The sequence below is a fragment of the Caloenas nicobarica genome, chromosome 4 (assembly GCF_036013445.1).
Source record: "Caloenas nicobarica isolate bCalNic1 chromosome 4, bCalNic1.hap1, whole genome shotgun sequence".
Classification (NCBI taxonomy): Eukaryota; Metazoa; Chordata; class Aves; order Columbiformes; family Columbidae; genus Caloenas; species Caloenas nicobarica.
In genome coordinates this window covers 20126283-20151540 of record NC_088248.1, presented here as the reverse complement: position 1 = coordinate 20151540, position 25258 = coordinate 20126283, and the positions used below count along the sequence as shown (strand labels likewise).

At 42.0% G+C, this 25258-nt stretch overlaps 1 protein-coding gene across 1 annotated transcript in view; it reads left to right on the top strand.

Annotated features, from left to right (window-relative positions):
- Positions 1-25258, top strand: part of RNF150 (ring finger protein 150) — a 122247-nt gene that overhangs the window by 58198 nt on the left and 38791 nt on the right. Inside the window, exons 2-4 of the mRNA XM_065634075.1 lie at positions 11414-11664; positions 18638-18709; positions 19127-19209. Coding sequence (XP_065490147.1) covers positions 11414-11664; positions 18638-18709; positions 19127-19209 — 406 coding nt within the window. The remainder of the gene's footprint in view (positions 1-11413; positions 11665-18637; positions 18710-19126; positions 19210-25258) is intronic.

The window sequence follows — 25258 nt, the reverse complement described above, 5'->3', positions numbered from 1 at the left end:
TTTACCCTTTTGTTTTCTTGTTGTTGTTTGGTTTGATGTTTGTTTGTTTGTTTCCCATGCATTTTCACAGTTTTCCATCTTTTGCTCCACTTTAATTTGTTGTTCTTATCAGCTACTTTTAGTCCCATCCCCCTGCACGGAGCGGTAAAAGCATTTAGAGTGTTTTTGCACCTCTGGGGAAGTTTTATCTGAGTGAGGAAAGAGGAAATCCCCTGAAGTAATTTTTACAAAGTTCCAGGATTGCTGCTGCAAACCTGTTTCTTGCCCAGCTAATTTGAGGTCACTTGAACTGGAACATGCCCAGCAGTGTTTGCTTAAAACCGCACCAAATGTGCTGTGCTGTTTTCTAGTCCGTGCTTTTTAAATAGCAAGCCACTCCAGCCCACGTAGAGCCACTGGAGTTGTAGTATGTGACTTCAATCAGAGGTGTCTCAATCTCTTGGTTTGGGGATGTTCTGTGTTGGATTTGTAGGCAAGTGTGTCTGAGGGCTGCTTCTGTGGAGCTTCATCTTCTCCAGAGGAAAACGGGTACCCTGTCAGGCTGCTCTGGCTGGCGGGTTTGATGGTGCAGGAGGATCTGCACAGTCATGCCTCTCCCATCTCTGTGTCACCATGTCCCCTTTCCTTCAGCCTGCAGCCCTTGGATTGGCATGAAAGGGGGAGGTAAGGGGGTTGCAGGGGAGCTAAGGCAGCCTTGAGCTGTCCCTGTCCAATAATTCGGGTGCTGAGGTAAAAGACCTTCAGCGGGAGCTCTGCTAACTGGTGGGTAGACCTGCTGCACCTCGGAGGCACTGGGGGAGGTGGGAAAGGTGCAGGAGAAATCAAGGATGGGAGCAGCACCCATGTGGGGACTCCGCGGTGCCCCTTGCCAGTCCCCCGGTGCTGCAGCCCATGCTTGGACTTGCACTGGGAACTGATGTGGTCCCAGTCACAGGGACCGGTGATGAGAAACGGTGATTAAGAAAATCTCCTCTGGTCCCCATCTATTTCCTTTAATGAGCAGTTTTCAGGCAGAGTTGCAAATGAAGCCTCATGGGTTTAAGAGGTATTTTCAGCTGTGTTGTAAGTATTTGTAACATCATTTTATAACTCAGGCATTCCAGCTGAAATGAGATTTTTTGCATACGTGTCTTTCTCTCCCTCTCTTTTTTTTTTCCTTTTTTAATGTCTGAGAAAGTTCCTAATGATACTTTACTGTCCAGGGTCAAATGTTGTTTATTTTGCACTTGGCACTAATACTTTTATAACACCTTCTCTGACATTATGAGTAAACGGGCAGAATTTGTTCCTACATCAAAAAAATCACTAATTCTGCCTCTAAATTTAGATGAAAAGCTGTAATTAATCTGCATAATAAGGACTACATATTTTTCTGTGTATAGTCTCATGCTTATTTCCTAATTTTTGTGTATTTGCAATATTATTTGTTCAGAAAGTTTGCAAAACACCAACAGCACATAACTCTATGAGCAAGACATAATTCCATACAGCTATTTAATTATGCAAACAGCAGCTCTAGTTACTTCCAGCGTTGTCGATTTGTTTCCTTCGTTTTATCTTGGAGAATTCCGTGCATCTTTGTGCACCTGTAGGTTGCATTTCTGCTCAGTGTGTTTGCATATTGTCAGGGCATGGGATTAAAGTTTGGGAGGGGGAATTGCAGGTCCCCGCTGCAGTTAGCTGTGCTAGCATGGCTGGCCTGGCGTGTGCAGCGGGGAGCTGTGCTTCTTGCCAGGGTTCAGCATCACACACCCCGCCTGGGGGCATTTCCCCCTCCAGTCATAAACAGCAAGGGGTACAGCCTCCTTAAACCCTTCCAGTACCATCAGCTGACTGTGTTTTTATCCCATATTCTCTGCAAGCATCCCGATTCACCCAAATACAGGCTTACATGGGGAGGGATCCGTAGTTTGAAGGGAAGAGGGTTTAAACAGGGATACGGTGACAAACTTGGCATTTGTGTCCCCATGCAGGGATGCGACAATGGTAGCATCTACCAGCTCTTGCCAAATTATCATGCTAACAGAAGGAAAGGCTCCTGGGCCAGGCAAGGCTGTGCTGAACCCTGCCCCTGTTTCCAAGGAAGATGTGAGCAGTTCCAGCTGTTCTGTTTATTTATCTTGCCTTTTTGGAGGAGTAGCGGAGCTGCTTGCCTGTCAGGGGTGAGGCTGAGGTTTAGATGCTCTGCCCTTATCTTTCATGAACCTTTACTGAGTTGTTCAACACACTTGCTCTAGTTTCCCCATTTGTTAATGGAAATACATTTATACCTGTTCTAAGAGTGCCAAGCACAGTAACTAGCTTGCGTTTGCATTGTACTCTACTCTGAGTACTTAAGATGCTATTTAAGACATATTTTCTTTTGGCATGTTTCCACTGAAGATAGCAAAGCAGCTTCTGCTTTACACAGTGGATGTGTTTTGCCACAACTCTGAAAAGGTTGTATTTTGCTAATAAATTATCCTCGTAGCATATTCTGCTATGAGTTGGAGCATTTCCTAGCTGTAAGGCCTGCATGAAGGAGTCTGTCTGGCCACCTTGTACATGAAAAAACAGAAGATAAAACATTGCAGTGCAAATTCCAGAACAGAGAACTTACAAGAAGTGGCACGTGCCATTGACAGTGTATATATTCTTTAGTACACAAGACAGGTTTCTCGAGAGGTCTGCAGTATAAATGATGAGCACATATAATGAAGTACTCTCCTGGCACGATAACAGTCTCAAAAATTTGTGCCTTGGTTTGGGTTTAGGTCTGAGGAAACTTCTCAGAGAACCACCCGTTTTCTGTAATCAAGTGTGAATAAATAACACCGCGTTGGTTCATTAGCATTGGTTAGTTCAGCAGACTGATTAGCTGACACTATGGGAACCAAGCCCAGGAAAAATGCAACTATCGTGCTGAGTTTGATTTTGTGAGTTTTTGTAGCTTTTTACTTCTTTTTCCTTTGCTGCAGTTTCTGCATAAAATTAGAGGAAGTCAATATATTCTGAGCTCCTACAGCCTTGGCAAGATCAGCATTGATTACAAAAACATGAACAGAAATGTCTTTGTCCCTAAACAGTAATAAACAGTGGCTGAGAACGCTTTTCACTGGAAAGATCACAGCCAGAAGCATCTTGCCTCTCCTGGTTTTAGCATCGAAACAAATGAACCGAGAGCAGCCCTGCTGGAGGTTATTGTTGTTCACTTCAGGACCAAATAAAAAACTTTTGTATCCATCACTTAAATACTGTAGCCAGTCATTAACATTAGTAGGTCTTTTTTTCTTTACAGGTCATTTAATTATCCCACTAGATATTTGTGCTTCTGCAGTGAAAATTGTTGCATTACAATAAGGTTGTCTAAGAAAAAAAAAAAAATGTGTAAAAGAGTTTCCTTCTTTTATAAATGGGAAAAGTGCTGTAGGGAAAAGGTGTTGCTCCTCTCTCCAGGGTTGCTGCATTTCCCTTATAAGGAAACCTGATTTACAGTGAAATGTTTTGGAAGATGGGCAAGGGACCAAGGCGAGCGCTAACGGTGCCAAGGAGAAGCGGGAAATGAGGGAGAGGATAAGTCGAAGGAAATATCTCTCTGCTTTTAAACAGAGAAAGAAAACAAATTGGAAGTGTGGGTGGTGGGGAAGATGAAAGCACCTACGTCATTGTAAGGCAAGAGCTCTGGTTTTAAAAAGGAAAAAGATTATATGGTGAAAACTCATATTCTGATAACTTCAGTAGCTTGAAATCCACAAAAATGGGGCTACGTGCTGCTATGCTGTGTTTGCTTCTGGCCTTCCCCTGCATTTTTTTTTCCCTCTCAGGCCGGGGTTAGCTCTGCCTGCCTGCTGTGTCTCGGGGTCAGCAGCGGGGACACAGAACGGCCAGGCTGCTGCTGTCCCGTCCCTGCCGGCAGCTCTCCTCTCCTCCCCGCAGGGTGCCAGGGCAGAGCGGGGCTGCTGCCTGCCAGCCCCACCAGTGGGTCGGCAGAGTCTCCTGCATCCCACCCTGCAGCCCTCCCTCGCTGCAGGGTGAAATCCTTCCCAACTCCTCACCAGTTCCTTGCCGCTGGTGACAGTGACACCTTTCTGGGATGGGCACTGAGGGAGGTGGTGGACAGGCGCTTCTGCAGGACCTGGGTGTGATGTTCGGCGTAGGGGGCGATGCAAGTCCATCTCTCTGGGACAGCAAGTGCATCTCTTGTCTTGCTTCCGCCTTCCTCTGCTTTGCTCCTGTGTTCATACCCCCATGGTGGCAGCTGAACCCTTGATGCTCACGTACGTGGTGCACAGTTTTGAGCCACCAACCCACCCTCCAGCCTCCACACCAGAAACACACACTTCTGCCTTGGTTCAAGCCCTGGCTGGGCCTTTGGGAAGCAAGAGGCACTGACTGTTTCAGCCTCAGTCCTTGTTCGTCACTGGTTGCAGAAACAGGTACGGTTTCCCTACTCCAGCTCAGAAGGATTTTTTTTACTTAATCAGACCTCTGACTTTGGTCCTGTTGTTTCACTGTCATGACTGAATCTTTTGCCTGTCCGGGAGAGATACTTCCAGTTCCCAGTTAATGTAAAAGCAAGTCTATGGTTTGACACCAAAGATCTATCCGTCCCAGCATCGTGTGTCTCAGAATGGCAAGCAGCAGCTGCTTGAGGAAGAGTATATTGCAGGGTGAACCTTTAGTCCTGCCTCCCCAGAAATGTTCTCCCAGCCTCCAGCAGTTTGTGGCCCTGGGTGTCTTTTGTACTCAGTGGCTCTCTGGTGTTTTGGAACACCAAGATCTTGTCATTTAACCCCTTCTTTTCCCATGTGAGGGATTTCCTGTTTTATTCAGAACCACCTCTTTTTGCTTAAGAGTCTTTGGTGAGGAACCTCACTGAATAACTTTGGACAACCTGATCTGTAGTTGCCCATATCTGTTGTGAAACCTCATTAGAAATTGGTGTCCTTTCTAGTCCTCTGGCCTTGACACAGTTCATGAAAGAGATTTTAGATGAGGTTTGTAGTCATTTCACCTATGATGTGTGATGAATTGACAATGTGTTACTGTTACTATATATTGTTCTTCTCTTTGCCAATTTTTTTCTATAGTCTCATTTGCTGATACTTCAATTTGAGACCAATGTCATGAATGCCCCATAAAGGAGAGTCCCTGCAGGGTAAAGTCCTTTGGCCCATTTCGATTTTTTACTGGTAATGCTTCCTAGTTGGTCTGTGTAAGAGTCTAGGATGTTGTTTAAACAACATTATGCTGCTGCTTCTCTGAAGTGGGTGAAGCTCAGAAATCAGCATTTCTGAAATATTGCTTTGGTTTCCAAAATTAATTTTTGACTTCACAAAAATGTAATTTAGGACTATGTTTATTTCTAAAGGAGAAAAACAGGCAACAGCTGATATTCTGGTCAATTTACACCATACAGAACAGAAGAACTAAGATTGAACTCTCATTGGATTGTCTTAAAAACTTGGAACCCTTGTTGCAACTATAAAAATGTTAGAATAATTTACATGGCATTAAAAAATTCAATTGAAATGCCATCAAATTAACCTATATACCATTTCCCATGTAATTTAATTATGAAGAAACCAAACATAATTACAAAGCAATAATATTTTCAACGAAAATAAGGTCTGTAGCAAAAGGTAGTATCTTCTAATAGCCCAGCAGACTATTCTTGGTTGTAACTGAGACAATCACAACTACAGCACCATCACCATGGATTTGTTTTCGTTCTCTTCAGGACTAAATTTTCAGCTGAGCTGCTGTTCTGGAGAAAAAAAATATATAGCATTCTTTAAAAAATGATGTCTATGCTTTGCTCCAAATTTGCTTTAAAATGTTACACGTAATCCAGATCATACTGAAAAGTGCATTCAGGGAGGCGCAGGCAGCAGCAGGAGCGATGGCAGGAGGGCACTCGCGTGGTTGGCAGCACAGTGAGTCCTTGTGCGGAGCCGAGTGGGTTCTCACTGCGTGGGGCTGGCAGGACCCACATGCCACAGGCTGAGCCGGGGGAGGATGCTCCAGAGCTGGGCACAGGCAGGCTGTCGGGTTGTTTAGATCTGCATTCGTTTAGCTTTTTCTCCAATAGCCGGTAGTTACTGAAACTGATTCCTAAAAATGAAATTATTTCTTCAAGAAATAAAGGAAGAGTTGCTTAAGTTCTTGCACCTCCTGTGAAGTTTCTCTTCCTGAGCTCTAAGCAGGACTGAACACTGTCTGCTTTATCAAAGCAATTTCTGAACTCTGAAATAGTGTTTGAGTTTTCAGTTACAAAATCTATAAAAGGGAAATACTTTAGTACCTGATTTTGTTGTACAACGTAAGATAAATCCTTATTTACATCTTGATAGGCTATCTTGGGGAAGACGCTGTATGCCTCCCAATTTGGAATTCTACTCAAATAACTCAATTAATTATTTCTCTAACTGACTTCTGGCAGTTGCCAAGCATGAAGAATTAAATCATCTCTTCTAAGATGTGTCAGAAACATACCACTTTTTAGAGCCTCCATCAAAACTTGGCAAAGCATTACAGGAGCAGCCCGCCACTGCTGGGTCTGCCTGCTAATTAGGAGAAGAGAGGGACTGTTTGCAGTATTGCCCCCTGAAGATTCCAGAGCAGAGTCAAGAAATATCACAGGTTTGTCAGCACTGCCTGTGGCCAAGGTGGAAAATATACGTACATCTTCTGGCTGTAACATCTGTTCATTTCTCCCACAAAAGCTACTGTTACAGAACTGAAGTCTGTCTTTTCCTTTGTCACCAGTGAATAGATTGTTACAGTAGAAAAAGTTTTCAATTTCACATAAAAAGCATGCCAGCTGAAGTCCATTTCCACAGCCAAGCACTGTGGGGAGGAGGAAGGTTTGGAGAGGGTCTTTCAGGTCTTTTTTGCTGGGTGCACACCTTGACATAGAAAACCGTCTCTGATTTTGTCACTGCTTCACAACTCTGCCTTCCAACGCCACATGAAGGTGTCAGTGGGTGGCTGACACCTGCTGCAGACTTGCTGTCCATCTCCCCTCACACCGTGGTTCCTCCCGCTGTTAGCGGTGACCCAGGAGATGGGATGACTTCTTCTGCAGGCTGGGGGGAGGAGGAGCCCAGCATGACCCACACAGGAAGGTGCAATGCTTGGGGAATTCAGTATATCCATACTATGAATTCTAGAGCATCCCTTTGTAAGAGAATGAAGTAGCCTCTGCTTGGCGCGGTTGTGCCGTCCGTGGATTTGCCACAGGGCTGCAGGTTTGGCCCAGGCGCTGGGCTTGCCCACAGCTCCCCAGCACGGTCCCCCTGGAGCCAGCAGTGCCCACCGCTGACCCTGCCGATGGCCAAGCCTGCGCGATGCCCTGGGATGCAGAACTCAGAAGCGGAACAGCAGCCTGGAGACCAGCAGCACATTTTTCCACCCGGAAATATTTGGTTAAGTGAATACATTTCAGCAAGTTAAAGTGACTTAAATGATCCCAAATGCCTGCAAGTTGCACCTTACGTGTTTTCTTATTGGCTCACAAGGAGAGATCACTGATACGTTAGATGCTTCCTAAGCCAAAAAAGAAGAAAAACAATCCATTCACTGCAGCCTGAATACCTTTGATTTATGAATCTCTGATTCATCCTGACAGCTACTTAAAAATTCATGTCAAACTCGGCATTAATCGTGGCCAGAAAAAGAAAAGAAAAATTTTAAGTAACGAGAGTACCACAAAATGCAGTTACCATTGTGGATGTGTGTAATGAAAGGCATCATTAGTGTTTAACTCACAAGAGAAGCATGGGTACAAATTACCAGACACTGCTTATTTTTTGAAGTCTGTTGAACAAATGTGTGCTTGGGTGTAGAAATGCATCTCTAACATTGATGGCTCATTGCATTATTGCTCTTCTTTCATGTGTATAGTTTTCCTGTCTGTCAGAGCTTCCCATGTGTCATTAGATACTGAAACTGAGGTAATGCAAACATTTTGTTATGTAGGGGAGGAAAGGGAAATAAATTACTTTCTTTTTTTAAAATTTTATTTTCATCACAATATTGAGCATATTTGAGATTAAAAACTGGGTGAATGACTTGACTGATCAAATAGCATTCTTTATAGTGCCTTGGAGAAATTATCATAAACTCAATAAAATGTAAAAAAAAAAAAAAAAAATCCTGATTATTAGTTGTTGCTGATTTGGTAATTTTTTTTCCAAAAATGCTTCATTACAAGTGGTAATGTTTTCCAGGAAAATAACCAGATAGCCTGCAATTTGAATATATTAAGGGTTTGAATAAATAAAAGCAGCTGCTTTCCTCTTGCAATAGCTGTGTCTTCTACTTTGCATTTCTAAGCGTAATTTTACTTAGCATATATCTATGGCAATTCACTTAGTATCTTGTGTTTTGTAAAGTATGTGAAAAGGCCCTAGGCCCAAGGTGGCAGTAGACAATCCTGGCAGAGAGATGTAAGGAGGAGGAAGCAGAGGAGGGAGGCATGTGGCTGCACTCCTGTTCAAAACCAGTGGTGGTTCCACCGTGAACTGAAGCCACAAAGCTGCCCTGTAGTTTAATCAGAAAGGGCAGGCGATGAAAAACAGGAAGGAGGTTACATTTAGGCAGGAGATCAAAAATTTTTCTCCTTTTTCGTACCTTTAATATTAAAGAAAGAAGATAGGACATTACTGTAGCATGCTTGGTTTATTATGAGAAAAATATTGATTTCATAATTGAACAATTGAATGGGATTCTTCATTTGCAACATGTCATATCTGGCATGTGCCCATTATTTACAGTTGTCCAGAAATATACTAAGCTATATTCAACTGAATTGTAATTAAACATGTTATTAAAGTTTTTAAAGAAATCTAAGATTAAGGATAATTAAGCAGTTAAAATACTACCTATATTTTCTACTGAAAATGGTTTTGTCTGTATCTCCCATTTGTACAGGCTTTCAGGTAACAGCATTCATACAGTGTCCCAGGTTGTACAGAAGGTGATGTTAGAGGTCCATACTGGACAAGGAGTGGGTCAGAATGGTGGCTTTTGAGAGGAGCTGATGAAAGGTACTTCAGGTTGTTTTGTCTGTGGGATTTTTCACTATGGATTCTTTTTGGCTGTCTGTGAAGTGGTTGCTCTGGTGCTTCGAGGTGCTTGGGTTTTCTTGTAGAGTGGTTTTGAAAATTTTATTTTATTTAAAGAAACAGAAGAGAGCAAAGCAAGGCGTGTGGACAGCTAAGCACTGCTCCAGGCAATTTGTCTTATTGACTGCAGGAAAATTACTGGTGTGGCACCAGTGCCCTTCTCAGCCACTTTGAGATTTGGCAAATTCTCCCTAGGCTGTTAGGGTAATGTTGGCATCTGCCTTTTGTAATAAACAGGTATCAGAAGAGTTGCAAAGGTAGATTTATCTTGGCTGCTGAAGAAGGGCTCTCGCTAGACATATAAAGGGAAATAGCTGAAAATGATTAATGCTTTATGGAAGAGTATCAGCAGAAAGATTAAGTTTCCTATCATGGATATCTAAAACTCTTTTGACTCAGCCATACTATTGATTTCCACCTGTTTGGTGGCTGCCCTGTTCATAATCAGAGAAGTGTAATGGTGGGAAGTCTCACGAGAGGAAGAGTGAAACAGTTTGCACTTCTACTCCAAGACTTGAGAGAGGAGGGTTCAGATCTCAGCTTTGCAGCAGACTTCATATGTGAGTAGCAACAGTCTGTCACAGCTACTTCAGTACCTCCAATTGATCCAGATACTCAGCAAAATTTGATAAAGTTTCCACCGCAGTTAGCATTTTCCATTGAATACCACTCACCTGTCTGCTTTAGTAGATATGAAATCCTGCTGGACACATCTGGGTTTTTAGCACCTTTGAAAACCTGATTTGTACTCCCCAGGGGTTTTGGGTAAAGAAACATTCGAGCTGGACCGTGAGAACAGGCACAGTGCTGCACCAGTGAAGCCGGGGTTGGATATCAGCTTGGAGGGGGATGCTGTAGGAAACACAAGCCACCCTCTTGTGTCTCGGTTCTCAGCCGAGAGATCCCTTCCCACCTCCACTGATGTCCTGAGGTAGGACAGTCAAAACACAGGTAGCCATGGGGTTAACAACAAGCCAGCTGATTTCCTGGGATTTCAGCTGAAATTCTGAAACCCCACCGCAGCATCTCTCTGGCTCCAGACACCCCCAGTTTGTACCTTTCTAAATGCCAGTTTGCGATCGTTTCATATGCAATTGTTTGTAGCATGTTTCTGTATTAAAATTTGTCTTGTTTGTCTATAGCTGCTTAGTACAATTCAGGATTTGACCATTGCAACACATAGCTTAGGCATAAAAACAGTCTACACACTTATTATGTGAAGTAGAAGAAGAGAATATCCCTAATATTAAACCACAAAGATGTGATAGTTTATTTATAAAGCCAGAAAAGGCATTTAATGAGCTGCCCAGTCCCAGATAATTCTGCACTATATTTGTCGTGTACAGAGGGGACATAAAAGAAAGGAAAAGTTGTTTCAGCAGCATGTGATGCAAGCAAAATGAACCAGAAAGGAGAGCTGATGCAGAGCCGAGGCTTGATGGATCGGGAGAGGGCCCATTGCACAGAGTCACAACTTCAGAAAGATCGACAGGACCGTAGGAAGTCCCTGCCCTGTCCCGCACCCGTTTGCCACCCCAGCTGTGCTGATTCATGTGCTTGTGGGGCACAAACTGCATTGGGGGCTGCTCTGGGCTGCCGTAGCCTTTTTCGTGGAATAAAAACAGTGCTTTTGGCTTCAAACTTGCATCAGTTGGTGAGTTCAGCTCCCAGCATGGGCTCCCAAATATCTGCGTGGGCTCAGGCTGTGGGGAGCCTCCAGTGGCACAGGGCTGTGGGTGAGGTGGGAACATGTTGAGCTGCTGTGGTCCCTGCAGGCATCTCCTGCTGGCAGCCCCGGGCAAGGGCAGTGATGCTTTGGCATGTTCGGGCTGTGAAACCATGTGGGGATCTGTGATTGAAAGCATTTCTGCTCCAAATGTGGTGTTTGGAGGGGCTTCTCTGGCAGACTCGTGACCCTGCGAAATGGGCTGTGATAAATGTATATGGAGTGTTGGACGGAAGGATGCTACGGCGTGTCTCCTCTTCTGCAGTGCTTCCAGCAGTGTTGTCTGGATAAGCCTCAGTAGTGCTGGAAATCTGTGTTTGTGTCAACCCATGAAACATACTTTATGAATCTCACTGAGATTATAGAAACATACTATGTAACTGGTTCTAAGTGAAACCTTCACTACATCCATCTGACTTACCTGTTGTGAAAACCAGCAGGAGAAAGGGGAGCTTTTTTGTTACTATTTTGCCTTTTTTTTTTAAATGTTATTTTTTGCCTTGCCACATCCTTTTGTCATTTTATTATGCGGCAATCACCTTTTTTACTTAAGGTTTCTTTTCTCTCTTCTGTCTGACAGGTCTGGAAGATGTTGTAGCAATAATGATTCCTGAACCCAAAGGAAAAGAGATAGTGAGCCTCCTGGAGAGGAACATTACTGTGATGATGTACATAACCATCGGGACACGCAACTTGCAGAAGTACGTCAGCCGGACCTCTGTGGTGTTCGTCTCCATCTCCTTCATTGTGCTGATGATCATCTCGCTGGCATGGCTGGTCTTCTATTACATCCAGCGATTCCGCTACGCAAATGCCAGAGACAGGAATCAGGTGAGCAGTGCTGGAATGGCTGTTTGTGTTTCCAAAAAGTCATCATGGGATTCAGCTTTAAATAACTTAAAAGTAAAATCTGAGGAAAAAGAAGCCAAGACTTCTGTCAATATAGATGGGATTCTGGAAAAAAAGAAATTAATAAATATGTAGTGTATATATATTATGTGCTTTTCCTCTGTGCAAAACACACAAAAAATAGACAGAAAGTTGATAATGTTTATTAGCGAAAAGATTGCTGTCATGCATGTAGCCAAGTGACATGGAAATATATATAACTAGTGACCCTTGAGATCAAAATGATGACTGAAATATAGTGAGGTATATGAATACCTGCATGTTACACAAGGGTTCACAGTAAGTGAAGAAAGAAAAAAAGAACAAAGTGTTTTCATTTTAATATTTTTTTAGAAGTATTAAACATGTCCCTGTTCATTTATCAATGATCACTGAACATGTAAGTGCTGTAGCAATGGCCACCAATATTATTACAGCATTGCTTTTGCTTTTGGCACCTTGTCCAAACCCCCGGAAAAAGATACAAAATGTATAGATCTGGAGAGAAGTCAACAATGGTGAGAATGAGCCATAGGTCCTGAGGCACTCTGGATTTATAAAACACTGTGCATCTTTATGGTAGTTCAGCAATGAATAATAAGAGCAATGATAATAATAAATTTAATCCTTTTCTTGTCTGGATGCAACTATCTAGGCATCAGCAAAACTGTGAAGCTCAGGCTTCTACATTTCATTCTAATGGTACAGTAGAAAACGTTATCAACGTATGAAATCTGAGGAGATAACCATTTTACTGCAGGGAAAAAATGCACTGCGATTCAGAGATGTGTCTGGACCCTTAATAGGTAACTGTCAGGGCAGGGGGAGGGTTGCCTTGCTTGCTCAGCAGAAAAAGGAAAATTGTGAGTGTTAATAATAATCTTGTAGAGAAAAGTACTGCCACATACTCTGTAATGTATATTTAACGCATAGGGATCCCTCACCAACCTCCCTTATTTAAATTCAGGCATCCTCTGAGATGCAGTTGCTCTGTATTTACAGACAGAAAGAATGTATTTTCCTTTTAAATGTACAGTATGAAATTTTGGATAGCAAGAATGAGACTGTCCCAGCTGGAATCTGAACATTACTGGCAGCAGATTCGCTGTGACTGTAACGGCTGTGATAATTTTTAGATGCTTTGACTGCAAAAGCACATGTGCCTAATTTATGTGTATGAGTACCGTAAGTGTGCTTTCCATCAAGTAATTATACAGGCAGATTAGCACTGTAAATAGACATACATAAAGATGAAACCCAGTAAAATAAAAAGTTCATTCAGGTAATATGCTGTAGCTTGGAACTGATAGGTTTACATGTTCAAGTAGGTTTCCTTTTCAGTATTTTCTTTCCAAAATTTGAACAAGACTAAGGTGCACAAGCAATTGTCCTGTGCAGACGTTTTAAAAACTTTGTCATTATGCTAGTTGTGTTTTTCAGGAGAATAAGAAAACATGCCTCCTAAGCAATTTTTTTTTTTTCTGAAGCTGTAATAATCATATGGGGTAAACTAGAATTTCTTCATGTACTTTATTCAGTTTTGCTTGATATCGTCTCTAATCTCTTCATTATCTCTCTTCATATGAAAAATGGTAGTGATAAACAGACAAAGCTCAACCACTTGTGTTAATGAGTTGCTGTGGTTTGTTTGTGGGTGGTGGTGGTTTTGTTGTTGCGGGTTTTTTGTTTGTTTGGGGTTTGTTTTGTCATTGTTTGTTTGTTTGTTTTTCCTTTTAGTCCTGGCTATGGAATGTAATAATGTAGGTAGTTTAGAAGAGCTCAGCTTGCTCTTGCCCTTTCCATGAAGATTCTTCTCTGTTTCCCCTAAAGTTCTGGGCTTTTTCTTGTCTTTGACATATTTTCTTGTAGCACAAGGACTGAATTAGAACATTCTATGTTATTGTCATGGATGTTCAGATATATACAAGAAGAAGGGTTTGTGTTACTTTGGAACAGGATTCTTTTGTCACTGTGCTCAAAAGCTTTTGCCATTATAACTTACGTGTCTTTTTATGAAGGTATTGTGCTTACTTGTTTAAAACACATGCAAGGCTTTTCAACACCTTCATTGCTGGCCAGCTTTAGGAAAAATGCTTCCTTCTAGTTGTATTTGATGTACTCAGGATAAAGTTTATCCAAAGGGTAAGATTGAAATGGTTGGATAAACAGAGCATCAGATGCCGGGGGAACCAGCTGGCCTATTCAGAGGAAGTTGTGCTATCGGTTCTTACCCCACAATGCAATAAAATCTAACTGTGTAGACTGACTGCCCTGTTCTGAAAGTGGAAAACACTGTGACTCATTTATTAGACTTCAGTTTAAAAAAAAAAAAAAAATCTGACATCTGAATGATTTCAAATCTCACAGTTTTAAATCAAGGCCTTATGAGTGCCTATGTTTTCTGTGTCAAATAAGAACCTTTGCAGACCTCTTTGTTATCCTCTGTCATGGCCTTCATAGGTTTGGCTGATGCTGGAGTTGCTACCAGGAGCAGTTCGTTCATCAGCCTCTGGGTTGATAGTCTGGGCACTGTGCTGAGGGAATGGGACGGGGTGTCTGACTGCAAAATAGGATTGGGAGAACAAGCCGTTACCTCCAAGCAGGAGAGGTGTTGTACTGTTACATGAAAGCATGAACGTCTTCCCTCAATCACGTCAAGCCTCCCTAAGTGATCTTCCATTTTGCCTCTTCCAAGCTGACCTATTGCAGCTGTGTCTTCGTTTCATGAAAAACGTGGTATGTCCTTTTGTCAAGCCTCAAAACCACCTTTGCCTCCTTGTCCTCTTTTATACGGTGACCCTCTTATCTTCTTGCACACAGCAGAAGTTGCTGATCAAGCAGTAAACCCAGAAGGAACTGATTTAATTATCCATTGAGAAAGCAACGAGTCCAGCTAGTGAGAGAGGCAACTAGAAATACTGAAGAATCTCCTGGAATAATTTCCTGTGACTCCCTGGTGAGATGAAATCTGAAGATACAGCATATCTGTCTTCAGCCACCACTCTTCCTCACCACGTGTGCAAAATCCAGGTTCTTGTGCCACAAGGAAGACACAGCTCAGTCCTGTTAGGTGCCTGATTTTGATGAGTGGAGAATCAGGACTTCAGGGATTCTCACTGAATGCCCTGGGCCGCTCATCCCAACTGGGCTGGGAATTTCTGTAGTGGAGCGCAAAACTGTCTTCCATTGTGGGCTTGTGTCAGCTACAAATATGGTTAGATTACAATTTTTATTTTAATACATTTAATTTTTAAGATGATCACTAGCACAGACAACTGTGCAGTACCGGCAGAAGTAGAAGGTAGGTAGTAATATTCAAGGTCTCCTCTTTTTTTCCCACCTAACAAGATGTCCAGGAAGTAGGTGGTTCCCTGATGATACACCCTTTTGATATGAAGAGGATATTTTTGTGTAAGGAAAGCGTAGCCAGTCTGCTTCCCCAGTGGCTTGTTCCTAGAGCCCTCCTGAAAATGAGAGAGTTTCTCTGTGAAAGACTCTGCGAATCATTTGCATCAAGAGACATCAGGTTGCAGAGCGAATTGCAAGCAGTTTGGAATTACATGACAAGTGAAGTCCTGGAGATAAATCAGCAAAACATGACTTGCTGTCTCAGCCCTGTAACAGACAGGACACAGACCTAAAAAAAAAAGCCATGGGCACTGTCAGTGTGTCAGATTTCATATTTCACGGGCAATAGTAGCATTCTCTTCTTATTGTCTGTGAGATAGGAAGATGATGCGGGGATGATGTTTAAGTGCCAGAATTGTTGGCAGGATTTCTTGCATGTCATTCCTTCCCCTTGGTTTCTTGGTAAGAAGATGTTTCCTGTAGAATCAATTTGAAAACAGGTGGGCTCCTGGAGTTTTTCAGAGTAGTGAATGCTGAAGGAGAGAGTGATCTCAGTGGGACTGAGGAGGGTCCTGTGCATCCGGGCTTAGTCTCCAGGGGAGTATCTATTTTAGTATGTGACTGGCAGCGTGTCCAGGGCCAAGCGAGTCTCTGAGAAGGAAAACTGCTGGCCACGGCTTTGAATGAGACTTCTGGGTCACTGAATAGAGACATCATCTTTGAAGCAATCTTAGGAAGATGCTTTCCATGATGGAGTCCGCAAGCTTGATCTGTGGTACGGATGTGTTGGATACCTCGTCCTGATGGTGCACTTCATTCTGCACAAGGCGATCTCCTCCCTGCAAAGGCCATTTAGCTTAGTTTATTTAGTAAGGCCGTTAACAGGGAAGCGCTTACCGCAGTTTCTCTTCTGCAGCATTTATGGCCACTTTCTTCCTCAGGAACAGACAAGTGATGCTTTCTATGCCATTGTCCTTTATTTTTAACTAGTATCACCATCTCCACAAGACCACCACATCTGACGTGCTTAACTCTTTCCAGTCCAGCACTGAATGTTGCAGCCTTGCTAATGAGATTATGGGATTTATTATTATAAATCTCTAAGCCTCACTTTAAACCCTTAAACTGTTGCAATGCCTCTTTTAGGGGAAATCATTGGTTAGTGATAGCGTGCCTTTCATTCAAATAGAGGAATCCTTTGAAAGTATGTTTTTACTCCAAGATATTCCTGTTCTTTCAAAAACTGAATTATTCTCATTTGCATGTAAGTCATGAACTTGTCTATTTAAGATAGATAAGAGAAAGCAAACATGAAAACAAGAAGATCAAAGACGTACATGAGTCTTTAATCTTGTCCTTTCCCCTGGAAGAATGTGCAAAAAAAAGAACTGAGACATTTCATTAGTTTAAGTAATAATAATGATAAAAAGGAATCACAGGGAATTCCTGAAGCAGGACATAATGGCTCTTGTCTTGCTGTATGTTATCAGTCTGTCTTTGATTTACATTGGAGAAACAAATAGCTGGCAAGAAATGTTTCCAACTCGTGTCTGATCCTTTTATTTAAGGGAGACCGTGAGAAAAATGTACTACAGAAAAGATGTTGTGTAACTAAGAGATACTCCCTCACTTGTAATAATTAGTTATGTTGGAAAGCTCATATGTAAATCTCATAGAAGCCAAGATAATTTTCACCTCGTTAGCCAGATCTGCGATTGCTCTCTGCTTTCACTATTCCATACGTTTTGTCAGTCTTCCGTGTCTTTCCATTCCAATAATCTCACTCTCTATATTTAATTCAGTGATTTTAATTGAATCTGAAGAACAAAGCGACAATTTGTTAATCGTATCTGTATGGTGATGAGGTCCCAATTTACAAACCACATCCGGCTTCCTGCCATTTTTGGCTTCATGCTCTCACCCCCTCCAGCTGGAAACCCTTCCCGCTGAACCCCAGCACAGGCAGTGCTCCCAGCCCAAAAAGTTGAATGTCTTCTCAGTCACCAGAGCTCCTCAGTCTCCCTCCTGCCTAACAGCACATGGCTGCAAACATGGATGGGGAGAGGAGGTGAAGAGTTTAAGTCATTTATTGGTGGCAAATTGGGATGTCACCAGGAGGGTCACCAGTGTGGTCTGGGGACAGGAGCATGCGACACGTGAGGAAAGGCAGAGGGAGCTCAGCTTGCTAAGCCAGGAGAGGAGGAGGAGGAGGAGGAAGGGCTCTGCTTGTGGCCTTCAGGTGCACAACTGCTGGCTGGAGAGAGGGCAGAGTCAGACAGAGAAGAACAAGGGTAATGGTCACAAATTGCAACAAGGGAAATTCCATTTGTATATTAAAAAAAAAAAAAAAGAGAGACTGAGAGCAGTTAAACACTGGAACAAATTATCCACTGAGGTTGTGAAATCTCCATTCCTGGAGATATTCAAAACTTGACTGGACACAGCTCTGACTTTGAAGTTGACCCAACCTTGAGCAGGGGGTGGGTGGACATGACCTCTCAGAGACCTTTCCAGCCCATGAGTTTGTCTCCACGTTGCCTTGTTGTTGGGTTTGCACAAGGGAGCAGCCGAGTCCTTGAAGCACTGATACAGGCACAAACTCAATAGGCACAGGGTGCAGGGGTAGCTCTGCTGAGCAGTGGTGGTGTAAACTGTCCCATAATGTTCTCAGCCCCTTGCAAGAAGCAGGCATCTCCACCTTCAGCTTTTGAGAACAGGGGTGTTTGTGTCAGGCTTTTATTGCATACTTTAATCCTGAGTGGCTGTGACCCTGCCAGCACAGTAACAGTGTTTTGGAAATATGGGAGAACAGTCAGAAACAGCACGTGGCAAGCAATTCATGGTCCACTGGAGGGAAAGATAGAAAGGCAAAGAAAAAGCAAATGGTTATATATGGATAGGATGTTACTGCAGGACTGTATAGTGCTTTACCTATAAGATACTGCAGATGCTTTAGCCTTCTTTTTATACCTTGCATTGCTCCTATAAAGTAGGCAACTCTGTATTGCAGGAAAAGAGAACAGCAGAGAAGATGACTCATGTTTTTCATGGATAACGCATTAGTGGCTCACTTTCAACACTTATATCTTGCTGAAGATCTTGCACCATTTCTGGAACAGCATAAGAACGAAGACCTTCTGAATCTTAAGTCCAGTGTTCACTCTGCTTACCAGCCCAGGCCTCATTTAATAATGTATTCTTTACAAGTGTCATTAAAAAAAAAAAAGAGAGAAGAAGTAGGATACCCAAAGAGTAGATTTGTTATATACATTGCTACTCATTGGAATAGTAGAAGTGCTGTAGTGTAGCATCATGATGGCCTCACGTGCAGTCTGCACTGGAACTCCATGAGAATAGCTTTGCCTCATTGGCCATGGGTTACCAGTGAGCCTAGAAACACCTACTGTGCCCTTATTCTGAGTATCAGCATGACTGACCTCATCTGTTTATACAGTGCTGTCCTGTTTCATGTACAGTCACTTCAGATTATTAAGAAGCCTAGGGAGAAAAGGTGATAATTTCTGCATGGGGAGATATTCTTTGCTTAAGAGCAAATTTTGTGTTACAGCGCCGGCTTGGAGATGCTGCAAAGAAAGCAATCAGCAAGCTGCAAGTCAGAACAATCAGGAAAGGTGATAAGGTAATTTTTCAAATTGCTCATTACCAAATGAAACCCTGTACTGGAGGATTCCTGCAGACCACTGGGACAATGAGGCAGAACAGAAATGGCAATTGCTTATTTAGCTAGTATGTGTCCTCCAGGCAAGGGAGAAATACTGGTAAGCAATTTATGGATGGAATGGAGTAGAGAGAGAAGGCGATTCTGTGACGATGCAGAAAATCCTGGAAGTTTAAACATGCTAACTAAATCTGCATGCTCCCCAGGGCAAGTTTCCAACTGGAAATGTGTTGAAAGTCAGACTTGCCTGTCTTGAAGGGATTATTGGATTTGCAGCATGCATCAGTGACTGTTTTACTTTGTCACATAGGCTCTTGTCTGAAGAGATTAGCTGACAAAATCAAAAAATGAAAATGATGGATGTTCTCTTTCCTGTAGGAAACTGAGCCAGACTTTGATAACTGTGCTGTTTGTATTGAAGGCTACAAGCCCAATGACGTCGTTAGAATCCTGCCCTGCAGGTAAGTCGAAGGTATTTTAGTGCTGATATTCTCTCTTCAAGATAGGCTCTGTTCTCAGAGCATCACTCTGATAAGATTGCCTGAGAACCTGGGGGGAAGAGTGAGTTTATCATTTTGATTTATTCAAAATCTGTTCTGTAAAGTTATCCAGAATGCCTATTTATTCAACTTGAAGTGAAAGTAGTATTAATGGTGGTGAGAACCTGAGTTTAGCATGACAGTCAGAAATTTTGTCTGATCTGGACCTAATACAAAGTCTTTGGTAGGATTTTTACACTGAAGATTTTGATTTCTCTGTTTTTCTCACTGGTTTTATATCAGCCCGGAATAACTCCCTTAGAAGAATTTGCCCAACTGCAAGGTGAGCAGCCAGGGATAGAACAGCCTCCTACTCCTGTGGAACCATTTCTTTTGCTGTCCTGGGCCATGACAAGGCTCTAGCAAAGGGATGACTTCTATCAAAAAAACCCCAGCCATAAAAGGAGAAACTGAGTAGAAACAGTAAAGCAAGAAAGGAATGTGACAAAGACCACATTATCTATTGCCGGCGTGAAAATATTCCCTGGCATGTGAGACATGGAGGGGACAAGAAGAGCTTTTGGGCTTGTTCTTTCTCTTTTCTTTCTGTGATGTGGATGTGTTCTGTGCAGCACATACACTCACAATGATGTGGCACAGCAGTGCAGCCTCTTGCCACCCATAACAGCCGTGTTCGTCTCGCTGTGCCATTGTCTTGTCTTCTGTGAAGTGTTAGCTAATGAAGGATTTCTCTAAGGAAATCCATTTCTTGGAAATTTCCTAGGAACAATGGTCCCCTAGGCGAGCAAGAGCAAGTGTTTGATTTCGCTAGAAATAGGAATCTCAAGTGTTATACATACAGAGCACAGATTTTTTTTTTTTTTTTAAGAGAGCTTTTCTTCTCCTAGAGACATGTTCACTGGCTTGAGAAACTGAAATATTTGTTTCTTTTCCTGCAATGTTGTTCCCTAGTAGATATTTTAATGTTACAAGCTGTCCACTTCTATTCATTCATGTGGCTCATTAAATCTGTTTACTGCCATCACTAAATGGCAAACAAAAAGCAACAGATTAATCATAAATTTGACCTACTGTAAATCCCCCACAATGACAAATTGCATGTGAGCTTTTTTTTTTTTTCTATGAACAGACACAAACACTTCATGAAGCAGAAATACAGAACATTGAGAAATTACCGGAAAATATGGACCTTGGTTTGACATCAAGCCTGTTTTCGTAGAAGCATAATAAAGCCTGGAATTTTGCACAACAGACACAGGCAGTTCTGGGAGGTAGATACACAACAGCAAAAATGCCTTTATGCTGTAGTTTTCACTTGTGTCTTGCCTCATAATTCAATGACGCTCCAGTCAGACTTTGTCATCCACAGTGTTGAGTCAAACAGAGTGAATAGGAAACACATAGTTAACAGGTGATGTTCAGCTCTTGGCTGACTTAAAAGGTCACCTAGAAAATGACTCATTCTAAAAGGTTAGCAGCAGTAGAACTGTCTTGTAAAATAGTCACAGTTTGAGCCTCAGCAGTTTTGAATTATAAAAACTCAAAAGATCTTTCTCAAACAGCCACTTCTCAAACCCTGGCTTTCCTGCTACACAAATTGTGAGGGCAGTATTTTACACATTTACGTTGGTTTGGACTTGCAAAACAGGAAATGGCAGTCATGACTCTTTCTGCTGTTGACAGTGTCATCTCCTCATGAAAAAAGAAAAAAAAAAAAGAAAGAAAAAAAAAAGTATTAACTTCTGTCTCTGTTAAGTGAGTAGGAGAGCGTTACATCTTGATAAAGACCTACAGGCTCTGTAGGTTTCTTCCTCCAGAATCCTCAGTTAAACCACGTGCAGTTTCTAGCGTGGGAACCTCGTTAGACTGCTGTTTAATAACAGGCTGGCTGTTCATCAACCAGGACGATATGACACCAGTGCTGGCTGACCTTAGTGTTGCTATCCAAGATGGTCAAGATGTAGAACTTTTTGCCTGCAAAGCCAATTATGCCCCAAGAGCTGCACATGAAGGGTGCTGCTTTGTACTGGAGACACTGCTGGGAAAACAACCACTATCAAGCACAATCTGTACAAAACCCTGTATATCTTGAGATTTCTTTTTAAGGCTGCTGGAGCCTGCATCTCTTAAGAAATTGGTACCAAAGATCCACCAGCCAATATTGCAGTGGAGTTACATAGATGTTTACTAGAAATTAATGTTTCCCCAAATGTCCTCTCTTTTCTGTTGGCAGAGAGCAGGCACTGGGATAGCTGGTTCTTATGTATTCCATGCTGGAGAGCTGGGAGGAGAAATCTAGTCAGCTTGTGTTTCTTTCTTATTGTCCTCTTTAGCCAGCTCCCACAACTGACTGTATTAATCAACTTCAGTCTACAGAATGTATTAAATAAATAAGGACTGACACTTGATTAAAAAAACGTGTTGGCTTGCAGCTGGTTTTATGTTTAATGGTAGCAAGTATCACTGAAGTTATCTTTGAGGGCGTTGACACAACATCAAATGTAACCAAGTTCATTGCTCTCAGAATGACATCTCTTTTCATTGCCCTAGATCCTTCTGCTTGTCCTCATTCTCTAGCTTCAAAATACCTTTGTCTTTTCTGCTGTGTCTTTGGAGAAGTTACTGGTGCTGCTGCTCCCAGTGTGTGCCTTTTACTAAACTTTTACTAACTTTACTAAAGTTCTACAGAGAAGCAAGACGATTCTTTCAAACTCATCTCTGCTGAGTTCTCCATAAGCTCTTTTTTTGGTTGTTTCATTTCTGGCACTGATAAATGCACTTTCTGACCTCATTGCAGCTCTTTTCCTTATACTGAACCTTCACTCCACAAGCAACTGTGATTTCAGAGACCACTTCACTCCTTTCTCTTTTTATTGGCTTCCCGTGAAAATTATTCATCACACATTTTCTCCCCTTTGATTCCTTCCTCTTGCTCGCCTTCATCATCATCATCTTCTTTTGTCCTTCCTTCTTCCTCAAAAATAAACAAATACCATAAATGCACCCCCAAAAGTCCAGACCTTCTCATTGGATACTACAGCACTGCTCACTGAAACCCTTCTCAGTCCTCTGCTTCAGCCTTATCACTAACCCAGGCAACTGATGCTCTTACTTAGGGTCCCTGGGGATGTACCTCTTTTTCTGCTTTTGCCTCCGTTTCTCTTAGCTCATGGTTTTCTTCTGAGAAAAATTACATGACTGCTGGGTTTGTTCATGTGAAAAGCTGGGACTAGGAGTAGAAGGTGGGAGGAGGACCGTTTCCCTTAACCTGGGAAAATAAAGCTTCTCAAAATTGTTCGCAAGCTGAAAGCTTTACAATGGTTTCACAACAATCAAATTATTATTACTATAATTATAATTTTGGACTGAGCCCAAAATTAATTTTTTTTTCTTGTGTGTTTAGAACTGCAGTTTTAAAGAACATTTAAGTGCATTTCAAACAAAAGTAATCTTCAGTTAAAAACTATGAAGTGCTGTTTAGATAACAGTGAATGTAAAGCTCTGGGATTTTGAGGTTCTTTGCCTTTCTTTGTGCTCTGTGAGCTGTGCACAGTGGCGAGCAGTCGCAGAGGAGCGCAGGAGCGATCCCAGGAGGTGGCAGCTCTGGAGCGGCCCAGGGGCGCTGGCCGGGCACCTCTCGTTCTCAGGAGCTGTTTTTCCAACACGTTCTGCAGCCTCCGGGGATGAAGACTCTTGCAGATTCCCCTGATAATTTGTTGCTGTGCTTCGCTACGCTGACTGTGATGAAGCTTTTGCTGCTGTGTAACCTGGATGTCACTTGCTGCAGTTTAAACACATCACTGTGTGTCTTATCCCAAGGAGGGGTGAAGAATAGTGGTTTCCTCTCTCCTTATGGGTACCTTTGTTTCGTATGAGGATTGTTACGACATATCCTCTCCTCTCACCTTCCTCTCTCTCAATTAATCAGTTACACTTCGGAGAAACGTTTCAACCCATCCAAATGAATGTGGTTTTGCAAGGCATGTGGTTGCACAGGAAAAAAAAAAAAAATTCTAGGTCTGGCTTTGATTATCAAAGCCATGTCCCAAGCCCATGCTTGAAACATCTCTCCTCTTGTCTCCTTGTATGGGTCATTATTTCTGAACGCATCCGTGATGCCTCTATCCTCTCCTTTTTTTTTAAAACTTGCATCAGTCAGAACTGCAGAGGGAGACTGATTTTTGTTGCAGCTGATCTTTTTACATATTTGTCCTACCATATGATGGTGAAATATTGCAGTTGCTCTCTCATCTTACTTTGTGCTGATACATTTTGCCTGAATTTGGATGATAAACTTACCAGGACACCAAACAAATGACAATTTTTTGGAAGCCATAAGCATGTGTATAGTGCTATAGCTGATAACAAGTAAAATAAACTTTCAAATCCAAATCTGCAAAGCCTGCTACATCACTTCTCTGCACAAAATGTTTATGTGTTCCAAAAGAGATATGATTGCTCGAATTGTATAATGTGATACAAAAATTTAAAAGTGGAAATCTTTATTTGATTTTCAGTAACATTCCGTTCTTCTGTATGTTTCTGTTGAATAATCAAGTTCCTTCTGTTGCACATATTAAATCTGAAATTATGAGAGCCGTAATACACTGGGCTAATTTAGTATTGGAAAGTGCAAAGTGACGTGATCTGTCATGTATCTATATTACTCAACATTGCTAGGATTTGGTTTAGAATATTGGTTTTTGAAACCAACTTTAGGAACAGTAAACTTCAGTTTTTAAAGTCTTTAAGGCATGAAAGTTCCGAACTTTTGGTGATTAACAGGCATTATGAAACGCTGTAATATGAACCACAGCTTGACTAAAGCTTGCAAAGCTTGAATTTGAAAATAAAAGGGGATTTTCTAGTCTGTGGTAAAATGGATTGATAGAAGTTATGGTGCTTTTTTTTTTTTTACCTGAAACATTTTGGAAATATGTTTTTTTTTCGAGAGAATAATAAATATCTCAGATTTTGTAAATGTACTGATTATTTTGGCACAAATGTGCCTCAGACATTTGCAGTTAAACATACGTGTTTATGAATTTGAGTATCTCATTAAAGAAAACCAGTCACTGTCAAGAATTTCATAGTTACTTCAAGCAGCCTAAAAGCAAGACATTGACTTTCAGTACCCTGCATAAATTAACACCCCCAAGAAATCCTGTCACTTAGATTTCAAAATGTAAAATTGCACACGCCTGAGGACTGTCTTGTTGTGCTTTCCCCTGTTCAGAATGGTTCCATGCGGCTGTGCTGAGTTGTGCTGAGTATGTCCCTCCTGAGATAAAAGGAAGGAGGAGTTATGCAAGACAGAGACCAAAATTTGGAGCATTGTGTTTTTATCCAGTAAGGCAAGACTTGTTTGGAAGGAAGGCTGTGAACATCAGTGGCCTTTGTAAAGCAGGGGTTCAAACTTCAAGTATCACGATACTTCAGTTGTGTCAATCATGTTGACATACAGGATCAGATGAAGTTTGACACAGTTTGGTATTTCTGCCAACTGATATAATTAGACTAGGTTGAACTTCCAAGAACAGATTTGCCCTTTCCCATAGCTGTGTAAAGTCAGACCAAGTACAGGAATGTGATAATTTGCCATGTAGCTTTGTTTGACAAAGGATCCGTTTCTTCTAGAAATAGTGAGAAAAACATGGCAGTGAAAAGAATAAGATTCTGAGATTTCACACAGTTTTGGCTTTGAATTTCTAGTGTTATTTAGGACTGAAGCCAGCTAGTAAGTCAGCCAGCTACTATCTGAGCTAGTATCATGTTAGTAAGAGCCAGGGCTGCAAATCGATACCGAAGAAAGTGCATCTCAATATCTTCCGTCAAGTAGAAAGGCCATGCATATCTTGTTATGTGTGAGAGGCCGCGACACAACACAGCAGCCGACCCATTCAATTAAAAGATTTTTAGGAAGGCAAGTCAATTTTTAGTTTCCTACATGCCAGTGTAATTTCCGAGGCTCTGTGCATGGTAAGGAACTTTCCTCCTTTTCTTCAGAAGG